At 42.3% G+C, this 25,790-nt stretch overlaps 1 protein-coding gene across 1 annotated transcript in view; it reads right to left on the reverse strand.

Annotated features, from left to right (window-relative positions):
• Positions 1-25,790, reverse strand: part of MYO3B (myosin IIIB) — a 219,885-nt gene that overhangs the window by 126,267 nt on the left and 67,828 nt on the right. Inside the window, exon 8 of the mRNA XM_019553538.1 lies at positions 19,560-19,625. Coding sequence (XP_019409083.1) covers positions 19,560-19,625 — 66 coding nt within the window. The remainder of the gene's footprint in view (positions 1-19,559; positions 19,626-25,790) is intronic.

Raw genomic sequence — 25,790 nt, forward strand, 5'->3', positions numbered from 1 at the left:
TTTGGTGATGCCAATTCATCCTCATAAACATCCACTTCCTAAAGAATATTTTTCTAAAATAAATGCAGGTGAAATTGTAGCCCTACCAAAATCAAGGGGAGGTTTGAAATCCTTCTACTCAGACCACAATTTTATTGTTCATGTTCAAGGCCCAATCTTAGACAAGACTTAGCCTGAAGCCCCAGGATCCCCTTAATTTCTGACACACAAGAGACAGAGCTATTGTCAGCACCTCCTAGAGGCTGATCTGCAAAAGGTCCCCTGTAGGAAGTTATCCAGAATGACAGCTGAAGCAGTACAAACATAGGATAATCAAGGACATATTTTTGCTTTCTCATAAGCTTTGCCCTTGTTTTCCAAAGTCAGTAGGACTTACCTACTAGAACAATGGTGCTCAACCTTTTTAGCCAACGGGCCAGATGAAAATTGCCTGATTCCTCTGTGGGCCAAATCCAGTGGGGGCCCATCCAGCTGTGTAGTGGGGGAGAGGGGCAGCCTGGCCCGAATCCAGCTGCACGGTGAAAGAGGGCTTGGGCCAGCCAGCCCCAATATGGCCCTGCAGGGGGGAAGAGGGCATGGTCCAGCACTGCTGAAGGAAGGGGGCATTGCCTGGCACTGTGAGCAGAAGAGGGGGGACATAACCCAGCGGGCATAGCCCAGGCCCAACCCAACAGACGGGAGAGAAGGAAGTGTGACCTGGCTCCGACATGGCAACCAAAGCCTGCTGCAGTACAAAGGGCATTGGTAGAGAAAAAATGAAAGGACAACATTTGGGGGACATTGGGGGAAATTTTAGGGGAACAGCTATGAGAAAAGGTCATAATGTAAAGTGATTGGGGAAGGTCATAACACTTACAGGCTTAAAATAAATATCTACATTTAGTATGAATTCTTGAGAGTGAAATCTTTTCTCCCTCTCCTTTTTCTGTTTGTTGCTTATTTAAAATGTAAGCATCTTAAAATTGGAATTTATGGCATTGTAGGCCACAAGTTTTGTAAAGAAATGAAGTTGAAGCTTGTGCAAAGATGGGGGTTTCCTGGGAGTCCTTGTTGGGGGGGAGGGGGTTATAAGAGAGATCAAATGTAAGCAGCTGGTGTTCTTGCTAACCTATATGGAAGCAGCTTCCTAAAAGATTAAGATAGTTGCCTTCTTGTTAATTTTTTAATATTCAATACAAATTCAATTTAATTTAGCATGCTTTGCATATTTTGGCACTATATTAATATTTATACAGCAACAGGAGGCTCAAAAGAAAGAAAGTTATTAATTGATTTGGTCCTTTGTTCCAGTGCTGGGCTGTTACCCAGAGTGAAAAAAAACTGAAACCAATAGTAGCTGTAATTATTAACCTTCTATGCAGCATCCTGTTCAACTTTGTAACTTATATAGAAGTTCTGCATGCTGTTTATCCATATGCCTCATTCATTCTCTACTAACCCTCAAATGCTCTCAGTCATAGGCATTGTAATAAATTTGTATCTAGGATTTCGCCTGAATTACAAATAAAGCTACACCAACTCATAGCAGAATAGAGCTGATGAGTCAGTTGATCAGTCTAGAAGTGTCCACGGATCCTTGTCCTAAATAAAAGGAAAAATTCAGCAAGTCAGCAAGAAGATGGATTATTTTTCATTATCTTTCACCACCCAAAAAGAGGTATAGACCTATTTCAAACGTGGGGTCTCCAAGGTACCTCTGAGATTCATCTTGCATGATACAGCTAAACTCTGTCAGGGTTGCAAAGTGGTTTCAATATATTGGTTTCTTCTCTGTGTATTCAGTTCACAGTCAATCGATCTTTTCTACAGAGCAGAATGAGAGCTTTTGGCATCAATGAGTGCTTTGTTCTCTTTGTATGATGTAGAATTGGTTAGTTAAACAGCTTAAAAGAAAGGGGCATTTTCATATGTCAACTAGACATGCAGATTTTTGTAAAATTGTTGTACCCTCAGAGTGAAATATTTGGAGTTTTTGGACAAAAAAATAGGACTTTACTACTTGGCAGTCCCAGGAACATGTACTCTTCCAGTATCTCCTCTACTTTAGAATAATGACTGCAGTATGTATATGCATGCTGCACATGAACTGTGGTTACTGCTAATGTATGTGTTACATGTTCCTTAGCTATTATTAGCTCTAAAACAACAGTTCTTGGGACTCCTCCTCTGTGTTTAGTGGAAGAGGAAGTGACAGACTGCCAGAGTCACTCCCAACATTTAATAATGTAGTTGTTTCTTAAGCTGGCAGCCAGCACTGACACTATCTTTTTCTTCAAAAGAATTTTATTAAATGTCTAGTACCTAAGTCTGCCTGACCAGAGCAGCAGGAGAGGCTACTGAAGTGACTATATACTCCTGTGCTCCTGTGAAGAATATGTGACAGCAGAATCCCATTTCCTCATTGGGGAGTTACCCCTTCTTATTGAGTTAAAGCTTGTGTGAAGCTGAGCAATCTTGTAGATAAGAAACAGTAATCTCCTCTGAAATTCACTGTGAGACAGTGGAAAAGCATGTGGAAAAATGAAGAGTAAAGGCTGCTTGAGTGCAAGGATTCCAAACCTAACCTATGTATTCATACCATTAGGGGTACTTCAGGCCACTGTGACTGGGACCCTAAACATCACTTGACTGTCCAAATTCTATCTTCATTTTCACACACCACATTTTGCGGCAAACAAACTACATTCAACACTTCAGCGTGTTTGAAAGCCTTCGGGAAAATCTGGCAATATCCAGGAAAAATCAAGCAGAAGCAGTAGCACACATGCCTTTGATATCCACAAACATTTACATTTAAAAGATGAATATCTACCACTTTTTTGGCTAAAATCCTAGACTTCTTAACTGACAGTGGCAGTCTTGCAAAGTCTTGCACTGTTCATGTACTTTGGTTGTGCTAACATTCTCACAAGCTGCTTCCCAAAACGCTTTCTTTTTCATGTTTTTTAAAAGACAGTAGATCAAAGGCAGCAGTGGGTCAACCACAGCACTGCCTATCTTATTGCTTGGTGCAAGTCAAAATATGTATTGCATTACTGAAAAGATGTTTGAAAAGTTCTAGTCACAAAAAGAACTACTTCTGAGATAAGAAAAAGATTTAAAGTAAAATATCTACTGATATCCAATGGACCATTTAGTTAGAGCCAATTTAGATATTACTTATAGTAACTATGTTCCAACAAACATCCACAGTACTCTAAATGCAAGTAAAAACAATAAGCCTATGGCCTCTGCAAATTAATTCAATTTGTTTGGCCCATGGAACTTCTAAATGAAAATCCAGGCAATGAGACTCATATTTTGCATTGTACAAATTGGTTAGAAAATCTATTACAAGACATGTTCCATGTAAGGTATGCTGAAATTATAGTCATATTTGGTCTGTGTGGCTATAGAATAACAAGAGGGATAAATAAGTAGAGGTTGAAAAGGAAACAAACATTATACATATTGGCCTTGATGAAAGTCAATCCATTATCTAATTTGAAATTCTAGTACCTTCCATCATGCTTTCTTAGCTGAAAATTAATTCTCAGAATTCATTAGTGTCACTACATTAAACATAGGTTGCATCCATTTGCTGCAATCTCACAGCCAGGCTCCCAAGCACCATTTCCATTCTGCCACAATTACAGGCAAAGATGAAGCATTTATTAGCAAGGAACAAGAACAGACACCCACACGCAGGCCTGTCTGAGACAGCCTCTAAAAATTCACTGGCTGCTTGCATGTGGACGATAACATTGTTGGAATTGCTGTGTCTCAACAATGTAAACTGCCATTTTGCAAGTAGCAAATCAGATGACTGAAAGGGGGAGCTATTTATCAGCATTTGTGAACACATTTACTAATGAATAAATTGAATGAAATAGATTTTATAAGAACAGCTATGATGATCTGAATATTTTGCAAACTCAGAAACAGAAAACAGTTCCTTGTGCCACTTATTCTTGCTAAAGCTGATTAGACCAGCATTAGTGTTTCTTTTAGAAATTCTTCTTCACCAGAGCAATTACAATCCCCACAATTTAAAAAAAATGTAGCATCTCTGTCCCTCGTAACTTGTGTTAGGATAATCCTTAAGTATATTACATTTTTGTCCAGCATTTCACTTTTTAAAATTTATTTTTAGAATCCCACATTTCTTACATTTTATCCCCTATTAATGATGATGACTTCCTAATCATGTCTTACCACACAGCCCAAATATCAAACCAAAAGTGTAGTCACTATTCATTGGAGAGGCACATAGGGTTTTATGACTCTATGCATAGGGTGAATAGATGTAACTTACAGTATCATTAACAGGCATTATGACCCTATAAATGAAATAATATACCCCCAAGAGCATTTTAATCTCAAATTGCTATTTTTTTCAAATATACAAAAGTGGTCTTATAACTTCCAGCAGGGGGAGCTTTAATTAGATTCAGTGATTGACAAAGAAAGATCAAAAGTAAGATTTCCAAAAGCAGAAGTTTAACTAGGGGTATGTGAACAGGGCACCAGTTCCAGGTCCTGACTTGGAGAGAGCAAGAATTGCAATAGTCACTGCTGCTCGCCTCCCTTTTGCTGTTGTGGCCACCCAGGGCACAACACTTCCGAGTTTTCTCTGTCCACAAGAGATCATGCAGCATATGGATATTTCCAACAATGAAATGCACCAGAAAAGGAATAGTAACTAAATCTGTAGCAGGATGGGGAGAATTGTGAAACCATTACACAACCAGCCATAAGAGATTTTCACCCTTTTAGTTCCCATAGCTTTCTGAGGCTACTTAAGAAAAAACGGTAGAGCAGAAGTTGCTTTTAAAGGCAACGTTGTCAGGCATAACTAACTGAGCAGCTTGGTGCCCTAGGTGGTGGCAGTGCATGGGGCAGCAGCTGCAGCTGGGCTGCCAGCAGCAGTGATCAGACCAGCATCACAAGGATTGCTATTTTTGTGCTCCCCCCACTAAATCAGCACCCAGGGCTGGTGCCTCAGTCCCACCCCAGTCCAGTTATGCTACTGATTCTTGTAAGGAAATCTACCTGTAATGAACAAAAAAAGGCATGCTGGTTTCCTCCTAGCATCCCTGCAGAGTTTTGCTCCATTTTTTGCAGATACCAAAAGGGATGTGCGAAGTGGGTCCTATTTGATTCAGATTCAGCCCAGATCAGGGACAGTGATTTGATTAGTTGATTCTGATCACTGTCCCTGATTTGATTTGGCCAAATCTGAATCTGAATATTCGATGCTGATTTGGAGAATCAGCAATTCAGGCATAGACACAACTTTAAAAGTTTTTTCTAACATACCTTGAGGTAGCAGCTGTGCCTCATGATCATTGCGATGCTGGGGTGGATGAAGCATGCCACAGGAGTGCGGGGGGGCCCTCCACATGCTTGGTGGCGAACCCAGAAGTAAAATGTGTCCCATCCTGGTAAAATGTGTCCCACCCTGAAGTACTTCCAATCCACTTCTGGGTCTGCTGGGGAGCATGCTGAGGAGCACGCTGGGCACCCCCGCTCACCCTCCAGTTTGGCAATCAGCTGCAGGGGGACTCTGGGTGCCCTCCCCAGACCCAGGAGACACCAGTCGCCAAACCAGGAGGGGTGCCCAGCACACTCCCTGGCGGACCCAGAAGTGGACTGGAAGTGCTTCTGGTCCACTTCCGTGTGTGCTAGGGAGCCCCTGTGCTTCTGTGGGACACCCCATGCACCCCAGCACCTCAGTGTTTATGAGCCCCTGCTACCTAGAGGTATGTAGAAAAAACATTTAAAGCTGTCTTTATGTCCGAATCTCTGAATCTTTCCAAATCTCTCCGAATCAATTCGGAGGGTTCTGATTTGATTCAGAGAGATTAAAGGGTCCTCTGATTTGATTCCAAAGTGGAGATTTGGCCACCAAATCAGGCCAAATCTCCACCAAATCAAATTGGGGACTGAAGCTTCGCACAGCCCTAGTGCCCAAATGTAGATGGCCAGGAACTTGGGCCCTAGTGTTTCCTGAGTTGGGGAGGAGGGGTGCCCTTCAGTGCAAAACAGATTCCACTGAATGTTATCAAAACTTGCTAAATATTTCTAATAAAAACAACCATAAGTTCAGTAGGAACAGTCAAAAAAAATATAGATCCTTTCACCTTTAAATTCCTAAAGCAAATATGACTGGATTTAGCAGGAAATGCAACCAAAAGTCATTACCAGCTGAGGGTTCCTCAGTGGACTATATGGAGTGAATGGATAGCTTCCATGCAGTTCCTACTACACAGACATGTACAGTTTATCCTAACCACGTCACACATGGAATGTTTCCACACATAATGGAATTATGTTCCTTCTTTTTTGAACATCTTAGGCAATCGTGTAACTAGGCCTGAGTGAGAGGAGCACCAGCTCTGGACTCCGGCTATGAGGGGGTGCAAAAATCCCCCCACCAAGAGTCTCTGCCATGCCAAGGGGGAGACTTGCACTGTCCTGCCCAGGCACAGGAGCCAGGCAGCGCAGCAGTGCCCCATGCAGTGAATCTGGGAAGCAGAGAGTAAATGAAACAAACAGAATGGTGCTCCCCATCCTGCAAGATCCTTTCCTACAGCAGACAAAACTATCTTTCCCTCCCCCACACTTTCTCTCTTTTTCTACAGTGGTTGGCATACCCCCTCCATTCAGTCTGGGCACTCAATGAACTTGCTATGCATCTGATATTAGGAGACAGACTACATGTGAGTCGTTTTGTAGAAATCACCTGTTTGGACACTCTTACCAATGATACCAAGGATAAGTGAAAACTAAATGGTGGCAACCTACCCCTCTTCCCTAACAGCTAATCAGTAGCTCTGCTTCCACTGACCTGAAGAGAATGAGTGTCAGCATTTGCCTGGCAGCTGGCATGGGGTAGAGACCCACTCCTTTTGCCCAGTAATGAACTGTTTATACATCCATCCATTGAGAATTATTTAAAGCAGGGGTGCTCAACCTCTGGTCCACAGCCAAGTCAGGTGCATGTAACCATGGCATCTGGTCCACAGGGTTCCCCACAGGTTGGGAAATTTGGGTTGGAAGAGAGGTGGCAAATAATACAGCCACCTTCCCTTGTTGCCAAATTCCCAAATCCTAGGCCCTGCAGCAGGTTGGAGCTGGCCATGCCCCTTTCCCTCTGTGTGGCTGGGTTGGGCTGGGCCACAACCCCTTCCCCCCACATGGCCAGGCCATGTCCCCTTCACCTGTAGGATCATGTTGGGGCTGGGCTATTCCTTCTCCCTGCAGGGCTGAGTCAAGCCTCCTTGTCATGGGGCTGGGTTAGGGCTGTGCCACACCACCTTCCCCCTACTGTGGGGCTGAGCTACCCCCAACCTCCTCTGCATGGCCAGGTGGCTGCCCTGAGCACCAGATCAGGATTATCAGCTGGAACTAGCCTGGGCACTGCCCATCCAGTCCGCCAAGGAAAAACTTGATTACCACTGATTTGAAGCTGGAATGGGCTTCCAAGGGAGGTGGTGCTCTCCTCTACCTTGGGGGTCTTCAAGAGGAGACTGGACTGGCACCTAGCTGGGGTCATCTGACGCTCTTTCCTGCCTACGGGGTCAGACTCGATGACCTACTGAGTCATGAATCTATGAATTGATGAATCTAAGGCAGCTGGATTACTGTAATCACTTTATTTCATGAAGAGAAATATCATCTTGCCATTTCCTTGTGCTCTTCTTCCATGCTTTCTACCTACCTGTTTTCCTCTGTAAACATACTGCATACTGTTTAGAACAGGAACCATCTTGTAATTCTGTGTTTGTACAGCACCTAATGCATTGGGACCCTGCTTTCTAGGCTGTACAAAAGACCTCTTAGCAATACAGTCATTATAATAAATAAATAATGAGTAAGGTGTGTTTTGTGGAAATAAAAGACACTCCATTCTCCACTGCTATCGATCCAGCCATTTTTTATGAGACCTACATCCATATAAAAATAGTTTTGTTTTTTCTTAAGATGAGGTGTCAAAACCCCACTTAGCATTGGCTGACTGATATTTTGCAGCACAGTGCCCCGTGCCTCAGTTCAGAATCTCCACTGACACATTCCAAACCTTTCAGAAAAGAAGAAATTCTTAAAGACAGTTCTGATTCTCATTTATTCCGATTAAGTCAACTATTTCACCAACACTGCAGGGAAGGGAGCAAAACAAATCAGAACCTGGAAATGAAAAGAAAACTGCTTGAGAAAATTTCTGAATGGTTAAAACTTTCTATCCCCTGCTCTCCTTCTCCATATACATGCACAAACACACATACACAGCATCTGCTTCTCTAACTGCCCCTTCTTGTCTCTGTGTTACAGGGAGCTCTGGCAGATGCTGGTCAGTCACATGTAGCAGGCAGGTGGAAGGGAACAGTTGCATCATGAATTACATTTGTAATAATGGTCCAATGATGGGTCTGTTTCTCTGAGGCCTCCCAGCCTCCTCTTCCCAATCCTGCCCATCCCCCACTACTGCAGGTTACTCCCATTTGAAATATGAAAGAAAAACAGTGGCAGCTTTGCCTACAGCATTTCTGCTTTCTGTCCTGATTCAACAGGACATACAGGATATACAGAGTGTTATCTACAGACCTGCATATAGCTGTCCCTTTAGTAAAAAGCACACTCTGTGACTGAAGGTAATAGGTTAAATAGGTCTTGTGCCTCAAATGAGAACAACATGATAAATAACACATTTTACTGTTCTCTCTGCTACAATCAGATATGGGGAGGAAGGACTGAATTTATGACACAACAGTCAATTACCATGTACGTTAATATAAATTCCATTGCACGGAACACATATATATATCTGTATTGATCTGCCTCTTGGTAGAAAATACTATAAATTACTAATCTTGCCTAACAATGAAAGACATACACTAATACTAAAATGTCACTGACACCTGTTTTCTTAATAAATCATCTTTCAGCTGGATTTTTAGCACCAATCATCATGACATCCAATTAAAAATATATATATTTGAAAGCAACAATGAGCTGGGTCACACTGAAATGTCAAAGTAAGGTATAGAAAAGGCTTTACCTGATCTACAACATTTGGGGATGGCCTAACTCTGCTCTCTTTAAAATCTACTGGGATTGTCATTGACAATAGAAGCCAAGTTATAGCACAATAGGATGCTTTGGAAAAATCTCACATAACATCCCTTGTGATTATCATCTGCTATGCAGTAAAGTCAGGACTAACCTTTTCTTCTATTGGGGACAATATCTACTAAATGTCATCAACCTGCCCCACAGAATAATGGCCAGAACTGGCTGGCAAAGCTCTATTATAAAATCGGTTGCTCATTCTACTGATGGACTTCAGTTGCAAGATCGCCTTAAGTCTCAGTTAAGTAGTCCCGAAATGTGTTCACTTTATGACATCCAGTGCCCCAAGTCACCGTGACATGTGTGATTCATGCCAGATAATGCATATAGGACACTAGAGTAGCTGCAAAGAAACCATATTCTGAATGTGAATATGAGTTTTTCATCAGAAGGGAAGGTGCTTCCATAAGTGCTTTTTCCATTTTTCTGGGAAGGCCTCTTTTACCTTTGTCTTCTAGGGGGAAATTCAACAGATGTGAAATTTTAGCTCACGGAGATCAGTCATACTTGCTTAGCAATTAGGAATACACACACAGAACTATACATTATTGTGCCAATTTATAATTAGGAAATATTTCCTAATAGTAAAAGCTCTGCTCCCAATTCTGGAAGAACTACATGCTTATATTTTCTAATTCCTCAGTATTTAAGAACTCTAATCTCTCAATATTTGGCTATTTCCCAGATAGCCCCTATGCTACCTGGGTATCACCAGAATTTAACACTATTCCTCTTATGGGTACAGGCCAAACATGACTCTCTTGCATCTCTGTTGAGATTACCCCAGACTAAAAGGCAGCATGGTATAGTGCAAGGGTAACAAAATGAGCCATTTTTGTGGGCCAGATTCAGACCATGGGACTCCCCTTGGGCCAGATTTAGACACAGCTGTAGCAGGAGTGGTGGCTGCTACCACTACCACAGGAGTTAATGCAGGCATCCTTCCCTCCCCTTCCCTCCCCTCCCCAGTAGGGCTTCAATCCCCAAATTTTGAAGGTAGGTCCAACCCACTTCTTATTATGCCCCTGAATTCTGAGCCCTTTTGGGAGCTCCACGGGCCATAGGCTTGGCACTCCTGGATTCCTGAAACTTGTATTCCATTCCCCGCTCTGCCGCTGCAGCTTTGGGCCAGTCCCTTCCATCCTTGTCTCAGTTTCTCCATCTGGGGATAATGATACTTGCCTCCTGTAAAGAGGATTTCATGATCTACTAATTAGTTTGGCATTATTATACATGCCTCTCTCATTGCCAGTGCAGTGCAAAGGGGAGGTTGCAATGTATCAGGCAGGATGTTCTGACTTTATTAATTCATATTTCTTTACAATTTAAAACCATTACTACTTGTACTATCACTTTTATAGTTAGTTTTTCTTTCATGCTTTCAAAAACTTACAGTGTACACAAAGTGGATCATCTATAATCTATGTTGGTAGTGTTAGAGCCTGTCCATTTGAGGATGACTGAAAACAAAACTACGAAAGAAAGAGGGTGGTTGTATATGTAACAGGGTTTTAGTCCAGGATTGCATTTTATGCCCCTAAATTGAAACAGCAAGTTTTTAATTGAAATTGTGAGATTTATTTTCTCTCATTGTATATACGTTATTGTCCTGGTAGCTGCAGGTGCCTGCTGAAGGCAGAAGCAGTGAGGGGCCCAATCCTTTTTTTTGGGCAGAATCTGCCCACCTCTCCCATGGCCAGAGGGCCATTAATCTGTGCCATTAATCAGTAAGCTCATCCCCCCACCCCAGCCATGGGAGAGGTGGGCAGGATCTACAAAAAAAAAGGATCAGGCTCCTCACCACTTCTGCCTTCAACAGGCTCCTGTGGCTAGCAGGACACCTGGGGCTGCCTGGAAATGGGCTGGACTGCCCCTGGGGCAACATGGGGAGGTGGCAGGAGGGCAGCTGGGTATGTAGGCAGCCAGAGAAGGCAGCAGGGACAGTGCACAGGGTACTGGAAGCCCAGGCAGGCTTGGAGAACCTAGCAGCCTGCCTGGGCAGCCCTGCACCCTGTGCACTGTCCTGCCACCTTCTCTGGCCATCAGCACACCCAGCCACCCTCCTGCTGCCCCAAGGCAAACCAGCCCATTCCCATGTGGACTCAGGTGTTCTGCCAGCTGCAGAAGCCTGCTGAAAGCAGAAGTGGCGAGGGGCCCAATCCTTTTTTTCTGCAAAGCCTGCCCCACCTCTTCTGCAGCAGGGAGGTGAGCTGATTAATAGCTGCAACATTCCAACTTGCAATGTTGCAAACTACACTACATTGGGATGTTGCTTTCTTTGCAACAATGTAAACTCATTTTAAACCCCCAAAACTTGCATACACTTAATGTGTGATACCATTAAGCCACACAAAGGGAAATTTTCATCACATGTACAACATGGCATCTTCATGTGTACAAGTACCTGAAGACACTATGTTTTTCATTTCTGCTGAAATCCTTCTAAAGAAAAGACTTGTATCATGTATAGTAAAATATGAAGAGGGCATGGAATACTGTCAGGGCATCATGAAGGGATTTTCCATGCAATCTCTAATGTCTGATGAATAAAAAACATTTGTGAGGGCAAAAGAAAGGAAATCTATATAAATAATGTGGCACAAAAGTGCATGGATAATCTGTGTAATATACTGGAGAGGACATATAAGAGGCTATATAAAAAACGATGCCCAACCAGGCAATTCTTTTACTTCATTTGTTGACTAACATATGCTCTTTCTCTTCACTCAGTATTCCCCATGCTGCCTTAAAATACTTTTTCTCTGCCATTGATCATCCACAACCCTTGGTACACTGTTCACACCGTGCTTTTTTCACTACAGAAAGGTGAGCCCCATAAAACAGGAGGCCTATGAAATCACAGCACTCCCATCCTTAGTGATCTTTGAAAATCTCTTTATTTTCTTCACATGTTTCTTCAGTGGAAAGATGGAAACAGACATCTACAACGAATGTTCTTTATTTCCTACCACCCTGAAAGCAGCTCATCTTTTGAAATATGACTTCTGTAATACTGAAAGGTGGGTGATACACAATCTTAGCAGCTCCACATAGGGTTCATAAAATGTGTATGCCTCTAGGTCTTCTAAGATTTCAGAGAACAGTGAAACAGAGAATAAGAATAACTTAACTCATTTGCTCCTACTCTTGCTCATCTATCATTACTAACAGGGAGCTTGGCACCCAGAGCAAAGGTGATGCATGGGGCAGTGATGGCTCCCGGTTATTTGTGTCTGTGGTATTCATGGGCAGATTTAAGATTTTGAAAGGGGACAGGTTGTGGTACTGGGGGTATCACATATGAAACAAGGCATATTTTTTCTGGTTCAAAAGAAACTAGAAACTTCACGAATAAGCTAGTAACCCAGGGCAATTTTGTTCACTTTAAGGCTGAAACAAAAACTAATATAAGCTTATTTGAATGTGCATTAATTTGATATATAAAAACATAACAAACTAGGTAACAAGAATCAAAAGCTGTTGTCTCAGTCCCGTAGCTATTAGAGTTAAGTATACATTTTTTTTTTTAGATTCATAAAACAAAATTTTGTAGCATCTTGATAGTACTCAAAATGGTACACTGGAAGTTATTCCTACACTTGAGTTAATATTCACCTGAGTTACTATTTTCATGCCTGAGTTAATGTTTTTAGCTAGAATTAAAACAGTTTGCAGGGCTATGAATTAGGAGCTACCAGAAGCAGCTACCAGACAGCAAAATTACAGAAGAAAGGATAGCTTGATTAGTGGAACATCAAGATCTTTAAAAAGTTGGGCAAGAGTAGTTAAGACCTGTGGCATGAAGAGTTTATAAGGAATCAGGTAGATTATAATGAGCCATGAAGTCCAGCAGCTCCTCACTGCTTTCGGAGAAGAAATGCTGATTCCACTGCCAAGCAATTGGTTTTAAAATGAGGCTGGGCCAAGAATCAAAATGGGTGTGCAACTGCTCCTCCCTGGATCTACCCCAGATGGTATGGCTAGCTGGTAGCACCAGCAACTGTTGTTATTCCACTCCCTCTATGTCTGCACCTAGGGCTGCTGCCCCAGACATCCTGCCTTAGTTATGCTAGTGCTGTCTCTTTTTGACATTTGCAGAGCCCTCTGCCCTCCTACACACTGGGTGCATCTACATGTGTTTTACTGTGGAGTTGACTGATTAGTTCCATAGTAAAGTGTCACCATCTACATGTGCGCCCATATTAGTGCACAGTAAATTAACTCTATCATAGGATAGTACTGTCTGGCACTTATTGACTCTGCCATAGGATTGTACTTGTCCCAGATGCTACCTTCTCATGACAGAGTCATTAAATACACTGAAACACACATGTAGGGTGGCTGTCTAGGTCATGAGGATGCTACAGTGCATGAGCTGCCTGCCAGCTAGCCTTGCACTGTAGCACCCTCATGCCCCAGCCAGCTCCTCCAGTGCCCAATGCCGCTACATGGAGCTCGAGGCTGATCCCCCAGGTTTCCCACCAGCCCAGGGCTGCTCTTCCTGGCTCAGTCTGCCACAGTACTGGGTGCACATGTAAATGCTGTGCCCAGGAGACAAACTATGGCTCAATCTGAGCTGGATTTTATTGTTCCACACTAATTGCACATGTACATGCACCCACTATATAACTTGGCAGTTTTCTCAAATCCAACACACATCACAACCTAAGTGAAAGAACATGGTAAATAGTCTTTCTGGAAGAAACACACTCTGAATATCACTAAACAGTTTTGTTTAGACTGAAAAATTCTTACAGAAGTGAGATCATATATGAGATATAAGTGAAAGCTAAACAGGGCTCTGAGACTCTATTCATCAGTATAATAGTCCATCTGGAGATGACAGCTATGATCACATTTTATATGAAAACTGATGTAAAAATATAAGTTTGCCAAGTTAGGTAATCACGTTTGCATCATATTTATAACCAGTTGTGGAAAGAATAAAGAGTATGTTATTGTGATGATTTTTTGTGACCCTCAATCCAGTGATTTCACATTTGAAGCTTACAGCTCCCCGGATTTCTTAATACTTTAATTCTCTTCAGCTTGAAGGAGACTAATTAATTCAAAAAGCCATAATAGCTAATCATTGGCTAAATAAATGTAAAAGGGAAGTGTCTGCCCCTAGAGACACAACTGCTCATTTTAATTAAAATTACCATTTTGTGATGTAATGTAAATAAAGGTTATTGTATCATTCTGCTCCAGGAACACATTAACTCTTGTTGCCACTACTAGACACCCTCTAAGGCATAAAATGCCAAGTATATTATTTGTAGCATATCAATTATTTAGCTGATTTGTTATTTTACTCATTTTGCATGTAACCTACATTATTTCCTGCCCAGAGCAGGAGAGTTGGACACGATGATCTTTTGAGGTCCCTTCCAGCCCTTAATTTCTATGATTCTATGATCAATTCTGAAACACTGTATTTGTGAATAGTGGACATAAATTATACTAAGAGGACAGAAATGGCATTAATGTTTTAACTACAAAATAAAATGCTTACTCACATAAACTTTTCCAGCATATGACAGACTTTTTATACATAAGGTATGAATAAACATGGAATAAGCATAGGTAAATGTCTTTCATTTTTAGTCACCTTTCAACCACCAGCTGATGCAGTTGTTGGTAAGGAAATGTTTCACCCCACTAATATGTATGTTTAAATAAACAACAAGCAATCCTCTCTCTTACATTCTTAGCTAATTAGCCAGGTTCTTCATAGACATTTATAGCAGTAGAGATAAAAAGGTACACCTGCAATTTTACAGACCAATATAAAAGTATGTATACTTTGTATAAATGGACAATAGACATCAAATCAGACAGCTATCTAAAATGGTTTGACTAAAACTATTTCTTCACTGTAGCTTGTTAAGGTCAATCGTGGGAGGGAATACAATGATGACCTCACCTAGCTATGCTGAGCTAAAAAGTACCTAGGTCCAGACTCCCCTAGGATTTTACAGTGAGACAGCTAATTTGTGATAATTATATTACTGTAAAAACAGGCCTTTTTGGCAGTAAAGACATAATTTAAGAAATCAATATTCCAGTTTAACTAGTATCTGTGGATTTCACCTTAACACAAGTAATTTATGTTTATTATATTTAATTGTTCAGGGCTACATAAGAAACTGCACTGGAGTTTCTAGCTAGAAAATTTGGAAACTACTGTATTATGTGTGTGTGTCTGTAATACAAAAGCCTCTCAGACAAGAAGGCAATTCATGAACAAGGCACAGAAATATGAAAAGAAAGCTACAGTGGCAAGGATGAAATCATTGTGTCAACAGAACTGAAGTCCAAGGTATGCGCAGCTGAAGCTGCAAGCTCCATTCTGTGTCAATACACAGGTCTGGACCACAACTTGAACCAGATAAGCTTGTTATGCAAATAATGTTAGCCATCATGAAGGAGGTAGATAATGAAATTACTGCAAAGCCAACCACTCATCACAAGTGTGACAGAAACATCAGGCAAGGTCCTAACATATGGATAAAAGGCAGTATGGAATTTATACAATCATTGCTTTTAATTTATCATAACTAAGCTGTCACAAGTCGGGCATTGACAAATGTATAACTAATGCTTATAAATGAGTCAATTATCCCTAATGGCTATAAGGTTCACTGCCATTCAGTCTGATGTTTATGTTATTTTTAAAAAATGAAAATTTACTAATGTAAATCCGAGCCTTCAAAAAATGTTTCATTACCTTAGCACCATAAATGATATAAAAAACAAGGGCCGAAAAATGAAGAAACATAACATGGCAGTGAATTCCATGCCAACATTTTCCCTCTTGCAGCCATAGCATTAGCAAATTTATTACAATTGTTGCCTTTCTTCAGATATAATTCATGATTAAACACAGATTAGCAATACACTTCCTTTTTCGATGTGTATTTCAACTATTAAAAAGGCACAGCATATTTGAAATTGGAGAAGCAGCTACTATAAAAAAATAAGACTGATTAGACAAAAAATATATAATTTCAAGATATCAAAAGAAGCCAAAAGGCAAGTATAACACAACATGTTAAACCCTGACTCCTATGAATAGTCATTTATACCCTATTGGCTTTTAGTGTTCAAAATGAATTAAAAGATTGAAAAATGTCAGGAAATGTTAAACGTCATTTGTTGCACTGTTCCCAATCATACAACAACTGGGGATTTCCAAGAATGATGGCACCAAGAAGCAAGTGCAGAAGAGTGCATGATGCTTTTAGGTTATTAACATTATCCTCATGTTTACCATTTGCCTCACCTTAGCATAGTTTAAGTAAAACACTTCATTGTATTCACCAAATTGGTGTATTGGTTGCCAGCCATAAGTATCAACTCTCCCATTTTAGAGGCTTTCTATCAGTAGTTGCTAAAATCCAATCAACATCCAGTGTCGGTTGGAAGAAATCCCTTACCATTTGTAATATATTATCATCCACAGTTTAGATCATAATATATACTATAATGTTAACAAAATACATACAGCTATATGCAGGATAGAGATAGAGAACTCAGATCTATCTGCTCCAAAACACAAGTTTCTGCTACTTAAGCTAAGAAAAAACTTATTTAGCTTTCTAAATTAGTAGGACTTTTATTTTCCATTGGTCAGCCACTACATTATATCTTACCACCCTAACTCTCAATGCTTCCTACAATGAGTGTAACTCCAAAAGGCCAGTTTCTGCCTTAATTCCTGTGACACTGCTCATTCAAAAAAAAATCTGCGTATATTATTCATGGCACAGCTTCAAAATGAACCTATCCAGGTTTTCAAAGGCAAGGTGAAAAGTCTAAGTGGAGCTGAACCAATGGAAACAAGAAATTTTAAATCATTAAGCATCTTGAATTGTGTTGAATCAGTGAGAGTTGGATAATGCTGTGATCATATTATCTAGTTTAGTGCATAGTACAAAATTAAGTCCTAAGGACATGTGCAATATATTTTGCTTATTCAAAGAAACTGTTATAAGTGCTTTGAATCTGATGGTAGTAACAGTTATTACTGTTAGTAACAATTTTATACTAACAAACAAAGCATGAGTTGGGTTTATCAGCACCTCCCACCCCTCCCCAATTGAAGATCTATCAGTAGCATATGACATGACAGGACAGGACATGTATGTGGTTTCTGAGTAGTATCCAAGGCAGGATGGAAAAAGTAGAAGATGATTTTCTAAAATAAGGAATTATAATTGTCTAAAATAAGGAATTATTATTTTTAATTGCCCACCATTCACTTTGATTTTACCTTTCCTGCCAAGAGAGGCTAAAGGTGGCTTCTATGCTTCAACAACATGGGCCACTACACTTTATCTCACAAAGCCATCAAGAAAATATGACAAGTTAATAGATTTGCCCCAGATACATCAGAAGTCAAGAAGCTAATTAATTATGTAATCCATGGTTCACATGTAAAGCAAATCACATGAATGTAGTGTGGTATTACATCTTTGGATGGCTGACACTTTAAGGCTGAAAGCAGGCAGCTGGCAGGTGCAGGCCAGCTCTGATGAGGCAGTCATTTTAGATTCAGGCCCACAGGGCTGAATCAGCAGTCTGTGGCTGCAGCCGAAGGGGCAACATAGTTTCACAGTTTGTAGGGTCAGAAGGGACCTGAGCAGATCATCAAGTCCGACCCCCTGCCATGGCAGGAAAGAGTACTGCCATGGCCCCAGTACTGTCAAACGACCCCAGCAAGGTGTCGTTTGACACCTAGCCTCCTCTTAAAGACCCCCAAGGTAGGAGCCAGAACCCATCTGGCTGAGCTGCTGCTCACAAAACCTTGGAGATAAGGAAGGAACTATGTGGGTGGTAGTAGGTTCCTAGAGGGTCCAGCAGGGTCCTGAGCCTCAGGAAGAAGGCTAGGATGTATTAAGAAGAAGGCCTAGCCTATTAAGAAGAAGGCCTAGCCTAGGCATGGCCTACAAAGGTACCAGGCAAGCCCTGGAGTAGAGCTGGCAGGGGTAAAGCCAGGGTTCAGGGGAGCTCAGTTGACCTAGGTCTCAGGCAACATTGTGGGAGCACTAGGCCAACCCAGATTAGGGTGAAGGCTCTATGGTTTGACTTAGGAGGGACCCCTCTGGAGTATGGGCGTCAGCTGACTTTCTGATCCCTCACACTGGTCAATGCAAGAGGGCCAGGGTCAGATGGTTTAAGGGCAAATAAGCTCAATGCAAGGGGCAGGTCAGGGCCATGACAAGCTATCTGGCACCCTGACTGGACTGGGAGTAGGGCCAGAGCCCACAAGGACTGAAGGACCCTTCATTTTGGGGGGGGGGGAATATCACAGCCAAAGAGGGTAGGGGTCAGCCAGCAAGCAGGCTGCTATGAACTCCGAATGAGGTCAGAGTTAGAGATGGGCCCAAGGAGAGAGAGAGAGAGCCCCAGTTCACCATCTGGGAGCCCTAATGAGGGAACTAGACTAGGCAGATAGGCCTGCTTGATCCTGAGTAAAACCAAAAATGGCACCCTGCCGGGGAAGGGTGGTCTGGTGGGGCTGGCTATGGCAGGACAGTCCCCCAGAAATTCCAAGCCAGTTGCCAGGTAGGGGCACCTTAAACCCCAGCCTCCACATCCTGGTGGGTGACCCAGACCTAGGGACAGTTTTGGGGATCCAAGCATGACTATCAGAGACCTGAGGCCCATGCGGTGTAAGGCCTAGTGTTGTTGGGAGAGGCCCGAGAATGTGGACAAGAGGGAGTGGGCTAGCTATTCAGAAGGCTGACCTGAGGTACCCTCAACTGGTCAACGCTGGGGCCAGGACCAGAAGGGTCAAAAGGGCCAGAGTGACCTTCATGATGGATGCCCAGAGGCAGGAGGGCTGGGGTACCAACTGGCCTAGAGGCAAAGCTGACCTGTGTGGCCAAAGGTCCCAGAGAGGGGGCCACTGCTGAGAGGGAGAAGAGTGCAGTGAGTCTGGCAGCCCAGAATGAGGGCACAGCAGACTGCCTGATTGGGAGGGGTCTAGTTGGGATCCAGATCAAAATGTTATGGTGCCCACTGTGGAGCTGGAGCCATTATCAACCTATGGATACTACTGGCAAGGCATGGCACACAATAAGGGGAGGTCAGAGTTATGTACACTGCCCCCTGGCACCGGGGCATTAAAATGGGCAGTCTTTCACATATTATACCAGCAAAGACATGGCAGGCAAGACTAGGCGGACTGCCGCACTTAGGCAGGTGGGTGAACTGAAGTTGAGACCTGGCTCCAGGATAGCCCCCTGTCACATATAGATTAAACTGAGCTATAGAATTTTTAAAACTTGCAGAAGGTTCTTCAACTATCAGATGAAACTTCAGTGAAAAACCTTCTGTAAGCAAAATAACTCTCTGGACCAAGTAAATTCCAATTTCAGGGTTCTATATATCTATGAAAGGCATTGCTAAGTAAGCAATTTTTCAAAAGAAGGAAAACTCACTGTGAAATGAAGTGGTTGAATCCTCTGCACCACTTGTCAGGATGTAGTAAAGTAGGAGGAGGATTTCTGAAAAATATAAACAGTTTCAGTTTTTAAATGTTTCACCTAAATCATAGTGTTGTTATAATTATCTCATGGATCCTCAACAAAAAAGAAACTAGTTCTATTATGGAGAAAATTTTAACACAGCATGGAATAGTCATAAAATCTATTTACAATAAAAGCTTTGTTATCCATCACCCATGGGGAATGGAGGGAGCCGGGTAACAAAAAATGCCAGATAACTGAGCAACCTGAATTCCTGTCTTTGCCTGTTTGGGCCACCACCTGTCCCACCAGGTCTGGGGTGTCACTGCCCCTCCCGCTGCATTGCCAGCCCTCCTGCAGGCACCAAGGGACAGGGAGGACAGACTCATGCAGGCTGCTATGCCCCAGGTCGTGGAGGCTTGGCAGCGTAGGCTGCTTTCTCCTGGGCCGTGGGGGCTCTGCAAAACTGGAAGTGCCACAGCGGGCACTTCTGGTTTCACTTTCCCTTACAAGCCCTTACAAGCCGGCATGCCAGTTAACAGAGCATGCCAGCTTGTAAAGTGCCGGATAACTCAGCGTTTACTGTACTTTGATTTTCCTTTGTTGATGATTCCCCCTCTCTCTTCATCAACTTTTCATTTTTATTTTAAGTACAGGAGGTAGAGTGAACATACAAACTTCCCTATATTTCCTGTTCATTCAGCTCAACTCTGAAAGAATCACCTCTGGGATGGAAAGATAATCCAGTCCTCACTCCTGTTCAGACCTCAAGGTCTACACTCGGGAATTGATTATGACCATGATTTTGAGAAGTATGGGCACCTGAATATGAAGAACTCTAGGTAGACCATCAATAAATGTTGGTAATTTTAAGTCATAATTTCACATTGACTTAGAGGTTATTATTTCTATATAAAGAGTTTGTAATTTATTAAAATATTGCATATCAATTTTATAGTGGCATACTCTATCTTCTTACATTATGTAGTGAGAAAATCTTCTATAAGAAGGTCTTAGAATCTACTTACCTCTTAGAATCTGAGAGGTAGCACATATGCTGTTGTATATTAGTTGACATATAACTACTTTCTTCATTGAATACCACAGTAAATTACACAAACATTTATATATGGGTTCATACTGGAACACCAAATTCAAACCTCTCTGAACACAGAAGTTGTTTAGATCTTGATACAATAATGCCAATCAATAACTATCACTTCTGGCACGAGTTCTGATTCCTTTTGCCTGTAGACCAGTATGGCTATAAATTTGTACCCCTAAATCTTTTAAAGACAGATTTATATAAGAAAGAAAGGCCTTATCTTCTCAGACTTTGGTAAATTGGGCTCCGGATTCACACTTCATAGATGAAGACCCATCTTTGGTAAAATACATATACATACACATTTTATCTTTAACTTCCATAGCTTTCCTCAAGCAACTTATTGTGCTTTTAACTATATTCAAGTCAGCTTAAGAAAGGTCTTTTATAAATTTATAATAAATTGCACTTTGTTGCCTCTGCTGCCTTTGTGCAAAGGATCATAGGTTACTGAACTGACAGAAACAGTCATACCCTTTAGCTTAATTTAATACATAAATCCTCATGAATAGCCTGTATTGTATCATGAATCACTCATTTAATTCAGTGCCACATACCACAACAAGGCATGGTTTGGAAACATTCTGGAAAACAAAGAGCAAGCAGAATAAACACAATGTATATTAGTGCTGATCTATTTAGCAGTCTTTGAATTTTTCACAAAAGTACATTCAAATAGTAACTCCATTTAACAATTATTATTCTCAAAAATCAAAACAAAACCATTAAAAAGAAAGACAGCATGGCTTTGTAATAAATGGACCATTTTTATTCAACTGTATCTATTCCAAACAAATGCAGTCATCTCATTTCATTGCAAGTTGTCATGTTTTCTGAGATGAGTATGTTAGTATTTTTTTTCTTTTGTTGTGGAAGACTCAGAGAGTGTAATTTTTTTCCTGAAGTAAAGAAATCTAGAATGTTTGAGGTGTGCATCATTTATCAAATTTACCATTAGGAGTGGGAAAAAACATGATGGGTTATTTTCAACGACAATAATGTTTCAGTCTTGTCTTCCATTAACCAGGTTCCTATCTTCGTATTCATCATAGACTCTGTGGCCATGCATGTGAATACAAAGCACAGTAGGTGATTTCAGAAGATTCACTAAGAAACAATCTTGTATCAGAGAGAGAGAGCTTTAAAATCTCTCTCTAATAAACAATGGTTAACAGTGTGGATAAAGAAAGGCCTCACTTCACTGTACTTTGCAAGTGGCCTTGAGATTCCTTCCTGTGACCAACATCAGGTAAGCTTATGGTTATTTCTCTTTAGAGTCCATAAAAGATAATTGGAACAGTGGTTTATCTGGCTATCCAGGTTCTAATAATTGGAGCCATCACAACAGCATCTGGGTATAAAGTATATTTTTTATATGTGTGGTATAAAATTTAGCACTGCATGCAGAATGTTTGCCACGAAACCACGTTAGCTTAGAATTTCACTGCAAATCTGAAATACCAATTTGACAAAAGTTTAGATAATATTTGTGAAATATGTGGTTTTGCTAAACTTTTTTTGCAGACTGTTAGACACTGTTTTTAAAGTCTAACATCTGAATATGTCTGTGAAATAAATTAACAGCATTTACCATAAAGTAAACTGATGATTATGGGATAATAGGAAAATAGTTATATTTGTAAACATGCAAAAACAACTAATTTCCTACAAACAGCACATCTACTACAGTAGAAAAATCTCCTGATTCTTATTTTATTATACTAAATGATGATACAAACATGTATGAAATGATTTATGAGTTTATAAGTACGTAGATGCCTTGAACACTGTACTCATGACCTTGAATGCACAGTAACCCTCACAGAGCTAACCAGTTTTTTATGAATGATGCAATGTATAGGACAAGAATCTGCCACCCTGTATGTTTGCAAGTCTGACTTCCTGAGGCAAAGAGAGTTGATTAAAATGAATTCTTTGAAAAAGTACAGTTGACACCTTTTCTAAGATCACACAATGTGACAGTATATTAGTCAATGTCATTACAGACAGACAGAATGAACTTGAAGGCAACTGCTGAGTTTTTGGCACAGAGAAAAAATAAAAATACAAGCATATGTAAATAATCAAGAGTATCCATCCAAAAAGAATTCAGAACTAATCGTAGGCCCATGGCAATAATAAATGCCCAAGGATAAGTAAATGTGCAAGAAATTGTACTTCTTTTGTAAATACTCAACTCTTTGTAGTTTGAAACTAATAATTAATTAAAAACTGAATTGTAACCCCAAAGTTGCACACATGAACTAACTAGACTGCATCAAACACTGCTCATAGGAGCCAGTGTATTATCATATCTTGGGCCAAAGCCAAATCTAGCACTTCTCTCAGTACTTTGGTTCAACAGGAATCTAACCAGAACAATCTGTGTCTACTGGGTACAGGGGGTTTTCTGGAAAACTGCACCTCAACATCTTGAAAGAAAATTCATGTCACTTGTAAGTATGTTTTCACAGGGGGGTGAAAACACCATGCATGATAGGCCACAAGGTCTGCCAAGTTTCAAGGAGATAAGTGCATGCATTTCTGGTAAACTGTACCTCACAAGCTGCTGACAAGCAAAACTCATGTCGTGTGTGTGTTAAGGTGCAGCAGGGTGAAAACTGCTGGCATAGTAGCTTCTGCTGAGGCCATGATTCCTGCCAGGTTTCAAGGAGATAGGTGCAGGGGTTTCTGGAAAACTGCACCTCAAGCTGCTGACAAGCAAAACTCATAACATGTGTAACTTTATGTGTGTGTTAAGGCACACCCTCAGTGGTGCTGGCACCTCTGCATGACACAGTAGTGTGCCCCAGTGAGGTCTCCTCCTCCCCTACAGCCTCAACCCAGTCCACCATTTTAAATAACAACAGGTGATAACTTAGTGAACAGCACAGTAGCGCTAGCAGCATCTCAGGCAGCCAAACTATCACAGAGCCTGTCTTTCCTTTCCTGCAGGAGCTTCTTCTCCAGCAACTGCCAAAGAAGTCTCCCTGCCAGCCCTAGCCCTGGGGCTTAGATGTGCCCAGGGGCCTGCCTCCTTCTGGTGACCTGACCGGGGGCAGGTGCTAGTGGTGTTGGTCTGAGGACATGGCACTGGCAGACAAGGTTCTTTGGGTCAATCTAATCTGGTATCTTTTAGTAGACCTACTGAATAGATACAGAAACATATCTTAGCAAGGTTTCAGGTTGAAAAAACCTTCGTCAGGCTGAGGAAGCACCTGCAGTTGGTGTGTGTTCTGTTCCTGGATGGAAGAAATATCAGAGAAGCCAGAGGCTGGCATGCAGTGCAGGCAAAAAAGCCAGTCATTGAAAATGGAAATGGAGATGCCAGGGGGTGAGGGACAGGCTGGAGTGGAGGGAAAGGGGGATGTAGCAGTGCAGGTAAAAGTAGAGCTTTGTCTGTACCTGGAGCTTGGGGAACCCCAGCAGTGGGAGATTCACTTTCAGAAACACAAGCTGCTCCACCAAACCAGAATCCAAGGAGGTGCAGTGGGCTGTCACTACATCACCAGCAATGTTGAACACCCTCTCGCTTGGAACACTGGTCAGTGGACAAGGACAGGTGTTCCTGGGCAACCATGGCCAGATCTGGCCACATCTGGCTGTGGCTTGCCCAGTAGGCCAAGGGGTCACACAGCAGTGGCTCCATGTCCTTGGCGAGATAGGAAGCCACGAAGGCCTGATCACTACCTGCCTGATGGTGGAGTCTGGTGCCTATGGACCCCATCATGGAAGCCATAACCTTGGCCCACATTGGCAGCACCTGTGGTGGAGGATGGTAGATGGCATGCTGGCATGAGACAGTGGATCCCGCTCTTCCATGTCCCCCCCACCTCCATTGTTCTGCCTCCCTGACTCTCTTCACTAGCATATCCATCCACTGATTCAGGTTTTGGCTGCTGCATACACTGCCCTTCACTCTTGGGTCACAGATGGTAGCCAGCACATGGATCAAGCCATTTCTTGATGCCCTCCTTCAGCCACCTCACCAATGCCTGCATGTCTGGTGATGGTGGCTTCCCCCAGCCAGCAACACTGATCCCCTGGAAACTCTCCATTTGGCTCTGAAGTTCCCTCACTACAGAGATCACCTGGCCAAGGAGGGCATCACCAGCACTGAGGGTCTCAGTTGCCTTGAGGAAGGGCTTGAGGACCAGTAAAATCTGGGAGATGGTATCCCACACAGCTCTGTTAAGGGGGCCGCTGATCCCAATCTCCCTGAGCAAGGCCATCTCATGGATGGCCTTCTGTTGCTCCACCAGCCACTCAAGCATCAGGTAAGTGGAGTTTCACTGAGTCTCCACATCCTGCAAGCTTTTATGCTGCAGGATGTTCAGTTCTGCCTGTTTGTCCCACAGCATCTTGCCCCCCTTGATGCTCTAGTGGAAGTAGCCTGCCATCTTCCTGCATTTGGAAATGAGCTGGCTGGTGGTACTGGTACTGTCACTGGTAGTTCTGTCCCCCTCCAACACATCCCTGACAATGAGGTAGAACTTGTGTGCTACACAGTAGATGCCAACAAAGTTGGCATCACAGACCACCTTGACCATATTGGCCCCATTGTCAGTTACCATGAACCCATGGGTGAGCTCACCCTGCCCAAAGAGCCTCCCTGCCCCATGCGGTTCATGGCCCCCATGATCCCTGTTGCCATGTGGGACTCATCTATCACCTTGGCTTGAAGAAGAGCTCACCAACCACCTGACTGGTTGCACCAGTGCCCAGTGAGAGAGAGGTATGCATGATCTCCACCCTGGCTGCTCCAGATGTCTGAAGTTAAGTGTAAGGCCACCTGCAGACCTGTCTTGCATAGCTCCTTCTTCAAGGACTCCCTGCATGCCTCATATAGGGATGGCACCACCATCCTGCTGAAGGTGGTGCATGTGGGCACTTGGTATGATGGGGACAGGAGTGCCATGAGCCACCTGAACTCTGGCCACTCAACTAAGGAGAAGGGCTGGCCATCCAGAGAAAGCATCTCCCCAGTGCTCTGGGTGATCTTGCTCACCCTTGCAACACACACCGCTTTCTCTCCACCTTACCCTCACTGTTCCAGGGTGGCCTGCCTCTGCTTTGGGGGGAAGGGAGCTTTGGAGCAA

This window comes from Crocodylus porosus, unplaced genomic scaffold (assembly GCF_001723895.1).
Source record: "Crocodylus porosus isolate Cpor-Errol unplaced genomic scaffold, CroPor_comp1, whole genome shotgun sequence".
NCBI lineage: Eukaryota > Metazoa > Chordata > Crocodylia > Crocodylidae > Crocodylus > Crocodylus porosus.